Source organism: Ovis canadensis, chromosome 1 (assembly GCF_042477335.2).
Source record: "Ovis canadensis isolate MfBH-ARS-UI-01 breed Bighorn chromosome 1, ARS-UI_OviCan_v2, whole genome shotgun sequence".
NCBI lineage: Eukaryota > Metazoa > Chordata > Mammalia > Artiodactyla > Bovidae > Ovis > Ovis canadensis.
The window spans coordinates 268386147-268401922 of NC_091245.1; the positions used below are offsets into that span (position 1 = coordinate 268386147).

Consider the following 15776-nt stretch of genomic DNA (forward strand, 5'->3'; position numbering starts at 1 on the left):
GCTTGAATATGTTTATGCTAAGGGATTTTTTTTGTTTGGTTTTATTTGTTTGTTTGACTTTGGGGCACTTATCCTGATGCGTCTGCTCTGAGCTGCTTTGATCTATGGTTTAGTTACTTTCTCCAGATATTTCCTCTACTCCTCCCTCTGTCTCTTTTTTCCATCAAATTGGATTCCAATTTTACAGACTGTTTGACATTGTCCCACGGACCTCAGACGCATAACTCTGTTTTTTTCTCATTCTGGGTTCTCTTTGTGCTTCAATCTGGATACTTGCTGTAGAGTTACTTCCAGATTCGTGGAATCTTTGCTTGGCTAAGCGGCATTTACTGACCAGCCTAACGAAACCATCTTCATCTACCTATCATGTTTTCCAATTCTCGATGTTATCCATGTCTTTCTGTCTCACTGTTTCCATCTCTTTTCAGGAAGCACATTATTTTAAGCAAATGATCGAAAACAGCTTAAATCTCATTAATAGTGGGATCATTAAGTATGATTCCCACAGAATACATGTGCAACAATTTAAATAAATATGTATAAGCTGACGTGAAAAGAGCTATTGTGTCTACACGGCAAAGTTTAGAACCATGAGTGTTACCTCGTGCATGCTTTTAAAATTTCACTAAACAACTTTCTAGGTTTATAAAGTAACAAATATCTATGAAATGCGTTTTTGAAAGCCAGCAAAAGGTTAGTGACAAGGACTAATTTTGAGGGGGGCTGAGGCGTGGAGGCAGATGGGGGGCCCTTATTTGTAACATCTCGGGTTTTCAGAGATCTACAATGGAGCTAGTTCAGTTGGATCCCTCTCCAAGTGGGATGAGGGTGAGTGCAGGAATGGTGGTCGAACATGTCAGGACGGAGGCTGGAGGCTGTGTTGGGCCCCACACATTGTTGGGTACAATGCAGTCCCACCCTGGAGGCTCCATCCTGGGCTCCAGCGTCACTTGTGAAATACGCCAGCTTGCCTCCCTCCTTCCCTTCTGTTCCGCCATGCACGCCGCAAAGACACCATCCCTGGGCAGGGATAGGGGCCTGAATTCTCCTGGAGGGAAGTGGGAAGACCACAAATAAATAATGGACACATGAACAAATAAAAGAACAAGAACATTATTGAGAAGCGCTCTGCAGGAAAGTCGAGTAGCCTGATGTGGAGGTGAGTGCTGGGCTGCTGGTGGCCATCAGAACTGCTCAGAGGACCAGGCGGCCAGGCTGAGATGCGAGGACACTGAGTGTGGGGGCAGGGCAGACAGGACACAGGCGGCGCCCTGGCTGAGTCAGGGTCGATGCTCTGATGCTGCTCTTGAGTGACAGCAGACACAGGTTGTGTGCGCACGTGTGGTGCTGGGGGTGTACACGCAGCTGGGGGTTGGTTTGCACTGAGCAGTCACCCCAGTCACCTGGGTGGGACAAGCAACACTGATTAACTTGTCTGAACGAGGCCGTGCCCCAGGGAACAGAAGGGACCGGGGGTGCTGTTTCTGCTGGAAGGCTGCCAGGTGGGCAGGAAATGAGGGGACAGAGGGTCACCCAGACCCCTTCCTTCTACTCACAGGAGTTGGCAACGCGCACTTCCTTTGTATTGATGAGCCTCAGTGGGGACTAGGAATGTCCCAGGTCATTAGAGGATGCATTTGAGAATTCGGGGGCCCCTCCCCTTTCCCCCGTGATTCAACCTGAGCTGAGGCATTTCCATGCAGCAGGGAAAAGAGGAAATGGCACTGCCCAAAGTTAATAGAAATGTGTATTTATGAAGCTTTGGCAGTCACTTCTAACAGCAGGCTGGTCACCTCTTCGCTCGTGTGCTTCCTAACATGGTGCTGTGTGGTGTTCACGGGGTGGGACACGGCTTTTCCACATACACATTTCTCGTTTAATTAGATTTTTCTTGGGGACGTAATAGTCCGTTTCACGTCCGTGTCATCATTACTTGCTGTTTTCAAATTCTGTCAACAAATCCTCCAAGAAAACCAGCTTCATCGGCCGCCCCACCTAGTGCCCAGCGCTCTGCTGGTTGGAGGCTGAGATCCAGGTGAAGCCACCGGGAAGGGTTCGGACCTGCCTGCTGCAAAAGGCAGTGGCAATCCTCTCCTTCATCTGGCGGGTAGTTACTGAGGGTCCACCAGAGGTGGGTGTCTGGAGCTGCAGGTGAAAACACAGAAGTTGTGATGCCTGGGCCTCAGGCAGACACTGGCCGTGAGGGCAGCAGGCTCGGAAACTAATAAATATGCACTCCCACCCTGATGTGCCCGGTGGGGCGGAGAGAAGAAACGGGAGCAGCAGAGGAGGTGGGGGGCAGAGTCCATCAGAGGCCAGGGCCCAGGGCCAGGGTCGGCCGGTCCACTCTCAGACACGGTGGACGGGCGATTCGGGCCTGAGGACTGACATGTGACAGGTCTGGAGCCAGATACGATGTTGGATACACTTTGTGTTGGATACACGTTTCGCAGCCGGCTCTGTCTACCACTTTCATTTCCCCAGTGAAAAATTACTTCTGTCTTGGAGCAAGCCCAGTGGCGTCTCTGGACACGAGAAGAAGCAGCTCGGGCAGAAGTCAGATGTCCTCCCTTTCCTGTCCCTGGCCTTGCTCTGTCTGCTGGGCCCTCGGGCCCTCCTCTACACATGTTGTCTCTCCCTGCACAAACCCACAGTCCCACCCAGGACGCGCCCATGGAACCAGCAGCTCCCCACCGCCCAGGTCTGACCGCAGCCGGTCCCTTGTCATTGGAAAAGCCCTGTATCGATTGAAAACACAAACACCCAGCACTGGCCGTGGAGGGGTGGAGCCTCTGTTTCCATCAGTCAAGCATCCTGTTCTTGTGGGTCCCTGCTTGGTGGGTGTCCCAGAGACCCCAAGCCTGTGTGTCACCGGGATGAGCTGGGAGGAGCACAGCTCTTCTGTGTCATCTGTCATTTCTCCCTGAGGAAGAGCTGTGGGGCCCGCTGTAGTGGAGAGGGCTGGGAACCGCATGAGGCACAGGAAGAGAGGCCAGCGCCCAAGGACAGCCCAGCTGAAACTTCTCTCAGAAGGCTACCCACCCCTCAACCATACCACATGTTCCAGAATTGCGCTGCACTCGGGCTGGCCCTCTCCCCAGCCCCCTTCCCACCAAGGGCCCTTGCTCTTGGATACCCTTCCCCCACCCCTCCAGAGCCCCTGTGGAGCCCCCAAGGACCAACCCTCCCCTGCTGCCCAGACTGTACTCCAAGGACCTCCCAGCACCAGGCACAGCGGGGGTCCTCCTTCTCTGGGAGGAGCTGACTTGGGTCTGTCGCTCCTGGAGGGCAGGGCTGCCTGCACGCAACTTGCACCCTGTTCCCGGTGGGGGGGGGGGGAGTCTTTGTGAAGGAGGGCAGGGAGACACAGAATCCAGTGCGCTTGCACGCATTTGGGGTCTTACTGTCTTCGCACATGTTTGTAGTTTGTATTTTCCTACAGTGATGGCACATTATTGATATTTGTGGATATAACAAAACTCTAATAAAAAAAAAAGATGCAAAAGCCACGGGAACTGTGGAGACACCTAGCAGTGAGTCTGTGATAAGACAGTCAGTGAAAAAAATAAGCGCCAGATGTGTATTTTCACAGCTGTAAGTTCAGCAGTAATAGTGTTTCACAGTAAAAAGGCCACTTGTGTATTTTTGAAGCTGGCCTTCCCTCCAAAGCCCACAGAGAGGGGCTTGCCCCTGCTGGGGGCCTTCCGACCTGAGAGAGGAGAGACATGGCTAAACCCCAGTCCCCAGTGTGAGCAGGGACACAGCACTGTCGTCCTAGTCCAGGTTCTCCTTCCTGGAACCACGGTCAGGCCCAGTGACTTGGGTTGGGAGGGCAGGGGAGAAGGAAGAGGTTGAAGACCCCTGCCCTTCAACTGCCTTACCCTGGAGCAGGGCTGCAGCCCATGGCCAGATGGACAGATGGCTGCAAGGCCAGGAAGGGACGCTGCCAGGACCCAGTACGTGCCTACCACAGACACGAACACACCACACACACAGGGACCTGAACACACTGAAATCCCACAGGACCTTACAGGGACCTCCGGGGTACAAAAGCCCTCCTGTGCTCCCCGGTCCTCATTTGTAGAAAAAGCTCAGATTAGAGCAGTTACTAATTAGAGAAGCCAGGGAACCAGAAACAAAGGACAAGCAGCCAGCCCACAGCAGCGGTGATAGCTCCAACAATGGTCAGTGATAAAGCAGGGTCCTGGCTTCTCCTCGAGGGATGCGCACAATCTGACCCATATCTTTGTTCTGCAGAAACCAAGACCCTGCCCAGGTAGAGGAGGGGGACCACATGCTGACCACAAGCATGCAGACCCCAGACTGACTGGGACAGAAGGTTGATGATACTGACTCCTGATTACCTCATCACCAACCAATCAGAAGAAAGTCCATGAGCTGCAGCCCTCAGCCCAAACGCTGCCTTTTCTGAAAGCCATCGGGTAGTTTGGGTCTTTTGAACATGAGCTGCCTGGTCTCCTTGCTTGGCACCTGCAAAAATAATCACTGTGGGGGCTCCCCTGGTGGTTCATCAGTTAAGAATCCACCTGCTGATGCAGAGGACACTGGTTCGATCTCTGGTCAGGGAAGATGCCACATGCTGCGGAGCAACTAAGCCTGTGTGCCATGACTACTGAGCCTGTGCTCCAGAGCCTGCAAGCTGCAACTACTGAGCCCACGTACTGCAACTGCCAAGACCAGCGCACCCTAGAGCCCACGCTGTCCACAGAGCAGACGCCACCGCAATGAGAAACCTGCACTCTGCAACAAAGAGCAGCCTCCACTGGCAGCAACTAGAGAAAGCCCACACATAGCAACGAAGACCCAGCACAGACAAAGTAAATAAATACATCTTAATAATAATAATAATAAAAAAACCCACTGTACTCTCCTTGATCACAACACAGCATCAGGCTTTGCTGTGATCTGGCGAGCAGACCCAAGCTCTGTCCAGTAACAACACTGACAGCCACACATGCACACAACTGCACACAGTCATAGGAACTGCTCACACCCAGACTCGTGCACCCACTGCACACACGCCTACTGACAGACACACAGGCACATGGACACCACCCAACCCCTCCATCCACACAGACAGCAAGTTTTGCACTTCTATTCAATGCTGTTCGCTTTCATTTTTAAAAAATGTAGTCATAATCCTCTAAGTTGCTTTCTCTCCTCGCCGCCATGGGCCATAAGCACCCTTTTCATGGGACCAGGAGGACTCCAGGTTCGGAAGCAGGTGATGACGGAGAGGTGAGCAGGTGGACAAGTGCAGCCAGACAGGACAGACACGGCCTGGGGTGCCCAGCAGCACCCATCAGCCTTTGAAGACTGGAGGGGGGAGGGGGGATGATGCCACGGGACTGGAATCCCAGCAGGCCCTCTGCTAGGGCTGCAGGGCCCAGGGGTGGGGGTGGGGGGTGGGGGGTAGAAGGAGGGAGGGAGAGAGGGGCTGCGGGCCACTGCAGGAGGCTCCAGGAGCAGCTTGCTGGCCAGGACCTGGGGAGGTGGTGGTTGAGAGTGGGTAGATACATACAGGAGGATGTGGAGGGGGCCAGACCAGGGGCTTGTTTTCTAGGCTGATCTAGGCTGAGAGATGGTGAGGTTGGGGCTGCCGATGATGCAGGGAAAGCCTAGCAAGGCGTGGAGAGGCCCAGAGTCTGCACTGCAGACAGGGCTCAGGGCTCCAGGCAGGAGGGAACCAGGATCAGGAGGTGGCACGGAGAAGGAGCGGGTTGACTCCAGAGGGCTTAGCAGAGATAATAAGCCAAGGGCAATGGCCCTGGGACCCCTGAATTTGATGGCATCAGGGACCCTGTTTTTTGCAAACCCTGAGGGGATCAGATTCAGGGAAATGTGAGTTTACTTTAAGAGGCCGATGTGAGGGGCTCTGGTTGCCTGGAGAGGCCTGTGGGTGGTCTGAGGATAGGACCCCTTTAGCAGCTGCCTGGTGGAGGGAGGGACTGAGGTCAGGCGGTCAGGTGGGGGTTGGGAGCACAGGCCTGAGGAAGAAGAAATGACCAGAGCTCCCAGAGTGGCAGAGGCTGGGGGAGAGGGAGGTGAAGGGGCTGGGGGAGCCTGGAAGGCTAGGGTGGGGTGCAACTGGACTTCCAGCAGGGGGAGGGGCCTCCCAGACCAGGTCTTGGGGGCTGGAACTCCAGGGCAGAGGCCTCTTGGGGTGCAGGGCCCATCCCCTGAAGGGGGCCCCATCCCCCAGAAGGGGCGCAACGTGGGGAGTGGGGCCTGGGGATGAAACCGTGCTGGGCACCGAGCCCGTGAAGGCGGCGAGGACCGGTGGGTTGCCACGACGCGGTCACTGTGTCCGAAAGGGTGGGCAGGAGAAGCCCAGCTGCCCTTTCCTCCAACCGCCGCCCCCTGGCGAGTAACGTCTTTGTTCAAATAGCCCTCCTTTCTGCTGCCGCATCGGACTCAGGACCCGAGGACCAATCCCCTGATTACAGTCACCTTCCCAAATAAACGCAGGGCTGTATACCCGAGGTTTGGAGCCAGAGACCCCGGGTGCCGTCGTGGGCAGCGGTAGGGGCAGGTGTGGCTGAGGCGGCGAGAGAAACACTGCGGCTGCAGAGGAAGGGTGCTAGGACCCTGGGACAGGCCGATGAGCCAGGTCAGGGGTCCGAAGCCCTCTCCTCGTTTACTCCACTCCCCGGGCCCAGGGCCGCGTGCAGAGCTCGGCGCCCGGCCCTGCTCCTTGCTAGGGCCCGTCCCCACTTTCTTGCCTGCTCCACCCCTTGCCCACCCACCGCCCCGCCCCGCCCCTGCCCTGGTCGGTCCTCGCGTCCCAGGCCCGTCGTCCCGCCCCCTGACCAGCCCCGCCCCTGCCCGCCCCCCCGCCCCCCGCTCCCGGCCTGGCCCCCGCGGCGGCCAGAGCTCCGCCGGCCGATCGGGTGCACCGAGGCTGAGCTCGCAGCATCCCGCTGCACAGACGTCCGGCTCGCGGAGCATGGCGCCGAGGTGCGGGCCGCGCAGGGCCACGGACAGGCGGGGGCCGGGAGGTCGCAAGCGCTGGGAACGGGGGCGTGCGCTGTGCCCTAACCTGTGGCTTGTGCCCGCAGGTGGCCTTGGCTGCAGCCGCGGCGGCGTCGCCTCCTGGACTTGCTCGCCCACCTGGTCCTGCTTCTCGTGGTCAGCACAGCGTCCGCCGAGCCAGGTAAGAAAAGTGCCGACACGAAAGTGCCTGCTCTGGGCACGCCCGCCTCCGGCCGCACTTTGTGCGGATCTTCGGCGGGTCCCAGGCGGCTACGGCCTCAGCCCAGCCCGTATCGGCTTCGGTCCTGGGAGGCGGTCCCGGCTCTGCCCACGCTTGCAGTTGGCCCGCGGGCGGCGACTGGAGGGTGACGGGGTCGGGCCGGGGCCGTATGTCCGGAGTGTCCTCGACTGCGGGCTTCGGGCCACCTGGGCGCGCCCGGGACCGGGGAGCGGGCTGGGCTGGGGATGGTGCGGACAGTGTGCGTCCTGAGATCCTCGTGTCGTGACCAAACTTTGGCGACTCTGCGGGGAAGTTGGTGCGCTCGGCGGACAGCGCTGCGGCAGAGGGCCAGCGAAGGATCCGCCGAGGTCGCGGTGGCGGCGGTTACACGCGCTGTGGCTCGGAGACGCCCGGGCATCCGACGCCCGACCCCAGGCCTGTGTCGCCGTCACCGGCCTAGTCCCACCCAGCGCCTGGGCGGCTGCAGCGGCTCGTACCTCTGGGACCCGGCGTTGCCGCGCCGAGTCCGGCCGGTCTCCCGGGAGGACAGCGCGGGGCGAAGCGCAGCCGTGTGGTTTCCAACCTGTCGAGGCAAAAGTGCTCAGGTTTCCCCAGGGCCAGCCTTTGTGCGTCGCTCGGCCCCGGGCCCCAGGCCTCTGTCCCCGCGCCCTCTGCGGTGTCGGGTTGCCCGCGGTCCCTTTGATGCGGCCGAGCGCCGAGCAGCCGCCGGGAGAACAATGCGCGGAGGTCCGTTGTTTGGCGGCGCCCGCTGGCCGCTTCTCCCGCGTGGACCGCAGACGGTGCTCCGGAAGGCCGCTCTGGTCGCACGGAAACTCCCTTTGCTACCAGTTTGGGGGACCCCGTTTCCACCCAGACGGCCGCCCGGGTCCTCGTCCCAACAAGCCCGGCAAAGTCCCAGGAGGAGCTCGCAGTGGGGGGAGGTGGGGCTGCCGGACCCGAGGGGAGCCCCCATCCCCAAAGAGTCGGTGTTTTTTCACAGGTAGACCGTTTGCTCTGACACCCGTCCTGGGCAGCCTGCTTCTCGCGGCCGGAGAGACTGTTGACTGTGGTCACCAGAGCAGCCACACACCTGCTGCCACAGCTGGCCGGGGAGGGCGATGAGCTGGGGAGGCTCCTGGGAGACAGCCGCGGTGATCTCCTTCATTGTTTCCAGTGGGCTTGGTCACCAGGTTAAATAGCAGCGCAGACCTTTAAAAAATGTAACCGCCTCATAAAGACACGCTTTTAAAGAGATGGTGTGGAAAGCACCTGTTTGTAGAGGAGCAGGTAATTCCTCATGGATTTGTGTTAACCTGGGGGGCGGAGGGGGTGCTTTCAGGGAGTGTTTGTCCTTGCCGGGGTCAGTCCTCTGATTTCTTGGGGTCCTTATGACCGCCTGGAACTACTGCGGTGGCTTCCGGGGCCACCCCCTCAGGCTTGGGGAGGAATGTGTAACCATAAAGCCTCTTTTATAATCACGCATCCTCTTGGGAAAGGAAGGACACTGAAGCATCCACACCTCAGCTGATGAAGTTTTGTGACCAAGGGGAGGAAATCAAGGGTGGTGACTGAGCATTAGAGAAGGAAAAATAAAATGTAATGTCCACAAGCTTTGGTGAGATGAGAACTCAGAGGGTGTTCAAGTTAACGCAGACTCTGGGGGTGGTGGGGGGAGTGTGACAGCTCAAGAAATGGTGTGTTTTATCTTCTGTCCCACCACGTGGCTGCTATGGGGCTTTGCATAGTCCCAGGTCCTCTGGGAGGAAGGAAGCCCCTTCCGAGGTGCCTGATGGAATGCAGCTCTTTCTGTTCCCTGGGGCTTAAAGCAGGAAGCAGGCTCAGCAGGCTGTGCACTGCCCACCCCTCCCCCTCGTGGGGAAGACTCAGGTCCTGTCCATGCTGGGCCAAGTCCCTTTGGGGTGGGGTAATAGGTGCCCCCTCTAGACACTGTTGGAGAAGAGTTAATGTATGTGAAATCCTGACTTAGCAGGGGCTCAATTTGTCCTGGAAATGCTTCAGAATTCCTCTTGAGAGTCAAAAACTTAAGCCCTGTTGGCTGATTTGAACACTTTTTCTGACCTCAAATGATGCGTTTTCCCATGTCTCTCCCTGAGCTGCACTTGACCCCACCCTCAAGTCTCTTGCTGTTTTGCCTGATGCTCCTGACTGGTGCCGTGAGCTCCCGCATAACCAAAACCCACAGGGACACTCCGAGTGGCCTTACAGCCTGGAGGCTCAGAGCTGCCTGCGGTCCCATTCCTGGAGAAAGTACTGGGGTGGAACCTGTTACAGTGGCCTTCTGCTGTGGGTCAGTCCTCTAGGGCTGAGGAAGAAGGACCTTGCCCACTGGGCATTTGCAGGATGGCCGGGACTAGGCTAAGAGCCTAGACTTGGGTCAACTTGGCTTTGGCCCCTCCCACATGTGATATTGGGCTCAGGCTCTCAGCTCCCCCCACCCCACACCCCCAGACCCGTGTGTCCCACCCTTTCTCACCACTAGGACCTCCCAGCGTCCATCAGTGGGTCCAGGTCTTAGCTGATAGCTGTGGTTCCCCTCCCCCACTTCCTGGGTGGTCCTGCAGGGTTTGGGCTTGAACAAGACACAGCCAAGACCCCACATGTCCCTGCATCTGCAGTGTCTTGATTCCGGGTCCACAGGACCTGAGTAAGAGACCTAAGCTGAAGAAGGAGCTCTCATTCAAGGCAGGCTTGTTTCGAGGGGCTGTGTCATTGGGGAGTCTTCAAGGTTCAGGTGCAGGACCTCTAAGATAGTTTTGAATTTCAGCAAAACTTGTTTTTCAAGCACTTCTGCTTTCCTTTAAAAGAAGGAGGGGGAAAATCCTTGCACAGAAACCTAGAAGGAGAGAAACTGACTCCATCCAGAGCTTGAGGGGCTGGGTGAGCCTGCCCTGCCCGGCCCACTTCACCCTGAAAATACAGGTGCACACATGCTCAATAAATGTGCACACCCACACACACAAACGCACACATGCATATGCAAATACACACGCATGTGTGCACATACATGCACACACAATGTACACATGCACACGAAAATATGCATGCATATGAGCATACACGCACAACAAATGCACACACGTGCACACATGCACTCACGTTCATGCACAAATATACATATGTGCACAGACATGTGTGCACACATGCACACACATGCACACACATAACTGTATACACACATGCACACACTCACTTTCTCCCCACCAGAGTGCCTGGCTCTCTCTTCATCTGGGTTGTTGGAGATGTCCTGGGACTCCGTGGGGGACAGAATGGAGCAAGACCAGTCCTCTGACATGATGGCTAGCAAACCCTCTTGTGGTCTGAGCACTACTAGGAAGGACTGGTCAGCAGAGGGGGTGGCCCCCAGGGCCAGGGGCTGACTTCCTGCCAGCACTCAGGGGTCGGATGCGGTGGGTGAGGAGCAAGCTGGTCTTGCCACAGCTGTGGCTAATAAGCAGCTCCCTGCTCCATGTCCGTCCTCAGTGGCCACCCATCACCCCATGGCACATGCCCATTTGCAGCCCTGGTCAAACGAGGTGTGGCCACCCTGGTGCCTGTGAGGGCAGACCGCAGATGGCACATTCTAATCAGCTCTGCTCAGAAACCTGGAGAATCTGGGTTAGCTGTCATCTGAGAGAGAACCCTCAAAAGGCCCCTCTTTGCAGAACACGGCTGGCCAAGCACCAGCTGCCTGAGGTCTGGGTAGAAGGTGACATTGCAGGATATAACACACAAAACTACCCAGAACTGGATGCTATTGGTGGGAATAGGGGAGAAATTACTGGGAAAATGAAAATATATGTTTAGCATGCTCATAAGATGATTGAATTTGATACAGTTTGATGGCAATGCCCCCGGGATGATGAGAACTTTGCCGGGGGAGGGGGGCATTGCTGCAGTGTGCCCAGGAGTTCCCACAGCTCTGCCCACCTGCCAGGTCATGTGGCTTCTCTGGACATGCCTCAAATCTGATGGCAAAGGGTCTGAGAGGAGCCCTCTACCAGGTACAGCTCCTTCCTGAGGAGGACTGGGCCTCTGAGCTCCACCCTACCCTCCTGCCAATTTGGGAGCAGGGGGAGGGGTGGTGGGCTTGGCCTCGCTTTCCTGCCCTAAGCTGGGGCAGGTGCCCCGAGCAGCAGGTGGTCACACCGTGAAGCTTCTCTCTGCACCGGTGTGGTGTCTGACATGCCTCATGTTTGCTGCTGCTTGTGGTATCTCCTCAGAGAAGGCAATGGCAACCCACTCCGGTACTCTTGCCTGGAAAATCCCATGGATGGAGGAGCCTGGTAGGCTGCCATCTATGGAGTCGCACAGAGTCGGACACGACTGCAGTGACTTAGCAGCAGCAGCAGCAGCAGTGGTATCTCCTAGTGGTCTTCCCCAGTTGCTCAGCGGTCAAGAACCCGCCTGTAATGCAGGAGACCTGGGTTTGATCCCTGGGTCAGGAATATCCCCTGGAGGAGGGCATGGCAACCCACTCCAGTATTCTTGCATGGAGAATCCCATGGACAGAGGAGCCTGGTGGGCTACAGTCCACGGGGTTGCAAAGAGTCAGACACGACTGAAGCGACTGAGCACGTGGTGTCTCCACCCTTGTCTGGGACCTTGCAGTGCCCACTGTATCGCTCAGGGATTTTCCAGGAGACACAGTGCCCCGCTGCTCCCTGCTACAGCCTGGTTCCAGCAGGGTGTGGATGGGTGATGCGCACTGGCCCCTGGGGTCATGTTTTCCATTGGCAGTTCTGGGCTGCACTGAACGCCTGTCAGAAGGAGCTTTAGATCACAGATGCGCTGAGTCAGACAAAATTTGGAGGCTGTGGGGCAGTGTCTGTTCCACCAGCCTGCCTGCAGGGGCCCATCCGCAGCCCCAGCTCCTCCGGCAGAGGAGGCAAGCCTCAGCACGGCCTTCTGGTTGTCTTCAGTGAGCGCCCAGGAAGGAGGGCTTGTTTGCAGGCCGGCACATCTGTCTGGAATTCCACGCTTGTAGCTGGGGACGCTCCTGGGCTGAGCCACCGTGACGAGGGTGGTGGGATAGGGCAGCGGGACCCAGCACTGAACTGGGGTCACAAGTGGGACTCTCAGCCACCCCTGGTTTCTGGATGACAGGAGGCTCTGCTATGGGTCTAGCTGCCCAGGTGCTGGCCATGGTCATGGTTGACCTTCACGGGGTTTTTTCTTACAGAGGCCATGAGACCAGAACTGAGGGCTTGCGGACGGTTCTGCAGGGCGACAGGATGGGCCTGTGTGAGCGGAGCTAGCATCTAGGTGATGGGTCACTGCCAGGGGCCTGGCTGGACACTGCAGAGACCTGCTTGTGCGCCTGATGGACGGGTTTCAGTGGTTTTCATGGAGCCCGGACTGAACCTGCAGATATCACACCTTATAACTTTATTTTATTCATCCAGTCATTCGTTTAATTTTGGTGTCAAGTTCTCATTTTACTCTTTGTGCTGTTCCTTGAGCAGATTCAGGTCGGGCAGTCAGGCCTGCTTGTTTTGAGTCTGAGCTCAAATCTCAGAGCCGGTACCAGGCTCAGGCAGCTGGGTCTGTTGTTTGCACAGAGCCTGCCAGCGCAGGCGGTTCTCGGTGAGCCGAGAGGCGCCTTCTGCTTTGAGACTTGAGCTGGCGAGAAAGCAGCGCCTGGAGGGCCCATCCAGGCAAGGGTGTACCGTGCTCAGGCTCCCACCTAGCAGAGGGGATGGGAAGGGCCTGGGGGAGGGGTGCCCACCAGCTGCCGGGGGTTGGGGTTGGGGGCACATCTGCTGGGACCTGGATCCAGGGGCCCCATGGCTTCCAGGATGAAGGGACACCATTCTTCCTCGTTCCCATTTAGGCAACCAGGGGACTTCATCTTGGTGCAACTACAGTGATTTATATGGCTGCTGCTGCTGTGACAGTGCCAGGTGGGAAATCCCACCCCCCCCCCCGTCCTGTGAGGAGGGCAGGGTCATAGGAGGTGACATTCCAGGACCCCCGGCAGCTGGCCCAGGGCCTGATGCAGGGGGTGCTGACCCTCTGAAGGCTGAGCACCCTGTGTCCCGTGCCAGCCTGCCAGTCTCACAGAGTGGTTTCTCCCAAGCGAGGGCTCATGAGTCTCGAGGGACAGCATCAGGATTCGCACTAGAGAACTTCTGAAGGCCTTTCCTTCGCCCCAGTCAGTCTGGGGCTGGCAGGTGGTGGGTGGTGACCCCAGCCACCTGGCCTGGGGCCACTGACTTCCTCTTTCCTGACTCACCTTTGAGCACCTCTGTGTGCGCCCTGCCTTGCCCGATAGGTAGGTAAACAGCAGTGTCCCTGGTGACACAGGGCTGGCTGACCACATCCACTGTGGGGTCTGAGCTCCTCGTCTGGGAGGCCCCTTGTCAGTGCTAGGGCCAAGTGCCAGTGGGCGGGCTGTGGTTGAAACCTGCGGGGGGGGGTTGGTGGGCAACCCCCCCAGATGGACAGGAGGTACCTTTGACTTTTCAGCCCAAGCCGTCAGGGCTGGTGTTGTTGCTCTGAAAATCTTGCTTCTGCGATAAGTGGAGAAACGCAGTTTCTCTGTAGTGAGGGTGCAGGTGCTGGTGTTATTTGGCCTCCACACATCTCCTTGCTCTGACATCTGTTCTCTGTCCCTGCATCGTCTTCCTCATCGTCATGTCCCTATGGTGTCACCTTGCAGGGGGCATATTTGGCATAGTTTCTAGTTTGTGGGCAGGATTGGAATTCCTTAAAGCATGGAATTGATGTTGTTGTTGGTTTTTTTATTTTTAATGGCCTTTTCCTGTAGAGGTGGGGCACTGCTCAGGGACCACACCGGGACCTATCCCACGTCTCAGGGGAGGTAGGGGGTTGGGAGAATTCCGAGAGGCAAGCTGGGCTGGGCCAGCAGAGCCCCGGGGCCACGTGCCACATGGGGCTCTTATCTTTACTCGGCCTCGCGGGGCGTGCACTGGAGCTGGTCCTTGCAGAAGACAAGTGTGGGGTCACTAAATCCTCATGTAGTATGGCTGGCAGGCAGCCCGCCGGCCACTGTGTTTTTGTGGCTGGGACACCATCTGCTATGTGGGCCGGGTGCCCAGGCTCGAGGTTTTAATTCCAGCTCTGCCTCCTAGTGCTGTGTGGCCTTTCGCAGATGCCTCACCATCTCTGTGCCTCTGGTCTGTAAACTGGGAAGGACAGTGGGCTCTGCGGGCCTGAGTAGGGCATTTCTGCAGGGAGCTCCCTGGGATGCATCCTGACAGCCCTTACTGGGCTCCCGAGAAACCATGTCAAGGATGGTCCCAGCCAGCTGCCAGGGTGGGGCCCAGAGGAGGGCCTGGTGAGAGCAGGAAATGGGTCCACGTGACCGGAACATGGTTTCCGTGTTTCTTCCCTGTCCGTGGGCTGCGCCTGCTGAAGCGATCATGAGTGTCAGACAAAGCAGCCCACTCACCCCAAGGCCCGAAGTCTTCCCAGTGCTCGGGCCCCTGGGCCAGCGCAGTCTCGCCCACCCACACATCTCATGGGAGCGATCCAGGGAGCGCAGACTTGCCGCTGCCTGTTGGATCCTGTTACGAGGCTGCTGTATTTTGAAAACTCTTCCACTGAGATTCCATGGGGCCTCTCGTTCTCCACCAGTCAAGCCGGTTCCTGGGTTCCCGGGTTCCCGGGTTGAGGCCCCGTCAGTGCCGGGAACCAGGCTCAGCCTGCTGGGATGTCATCTGGGCGGCGTCTGCTCAGACAGCAGGCAGCACAGCATCCTTTCTGCCCTCGGTCACCTCGGCCTTCCAGCCAGGACGAAGAGAAGCCACCCTTGATCCTGTCTGTGCTCACGTTCAGGGTCTCCCCACCTGACCCTGCACCTCAAAACCCCTCCAGCCACTGCCCCACCCAGCCACTGCCCAGTGACCAAGTACGGACCCTCCTTCCCCTCGTGGGGGCCTGAGGACTTTAGAAGGCAGGCTCCCAGGAGAGGGCTGCCGGACCTCTGCTCCCAGGGGCCCATCGCTGTGGCTGGGGGAGGCCTTCTCTACCATAAATCATTACTGCAGTGAGACATCCTCTGTCCCTCCACTGAGCACCACCTGGCTGCTCCTCAGCCTCTTGGCCGCCAGCCAGGGCAGGGGTGCAGATGGTCCCTTCTGAGCCCAGATGCCCCTCCTGGACCGGCCTTCCTGCCCCGTTTCGGGTTCTGGCTGACACTTTGCTCACTTCTCTGGGTCCTGGGGTTGCAGGGTTACCCTGCCCCCTCCCCAGTGGGCAGTGTTGGCAGCGACCTCTGCTTATTTTGTGTCCTCACATCTCAGCCTTATCCCCATGGCACCAGGGGAACTGTCTCAGTCCAGGCCACAGGGCAGCCAGGGCCTTCCTGTTTCTGGCTAAAATGAGCCTCCATCCCTGGGAAACTCGGGTCCAGCCGGCAGTGACTCAGAATCTGCAATGCTCTGCCGATCCTTCATAACATCATATTGTGAGAATAATTGAGAATGGACACCACCCATTCCTACACAGCCTTTACTGCCATTGTGGGGAAATCTGACCTCTTAACACACTTGGGCTGTTCTCCCTGCCGACTCTGACCTGG

General features: G+C 57.6%; 1 protein-coding gene and 1 long non-coding RNA gene across 4 annotated transcripts in view; one reads left to right on the plus strand and one right to left on the minus strand.

Moving 5' to 3' along the window:
* Positions 1 to 1097: 1097 nt before the first annotated feature.
* LOC138427442 (uncharacterized) lies at positions 1098 to 8012 on the minus strand. Its single transcript, XR_011252010.1, has 2 exons — positions 7061 to 8012; positions 1098 to 2145 (listed from the first exon to the last, which is right to left on the minus strand). It is a non-coding gene; the product is annotated as an uncharacterized lncRNA (long non-coding RNA).
* The window catches only part of COL18A1 (collagen type XVIII alpha 1 chain), a 92062-nt gene continuing 83155 nt past the window's right edge, over positions 6870 to 15776 (plus strand). For 2 of the 3 annotated variants that reach the window (XM_069566695.1, XM_069566701.1), the window contains exons 1-2: positions 6876 to 6978; positions 7080 to 7174. In XM_069566695.1, the coding sequence (XP_069422796.1) occupies positions 6968 to 6978; positions 7080 to 7174 (106 nt within the window). In that variant the 5' untranslated portion in view covers positions 6876 to 6967. Of the gene's footprint in view, positions 6979 to 7079; positions 7175 to 15776 lie in introns of all 3 variants that reach the window. The other variant, XM_069566700.1, reaches the window with a different exon arrangement.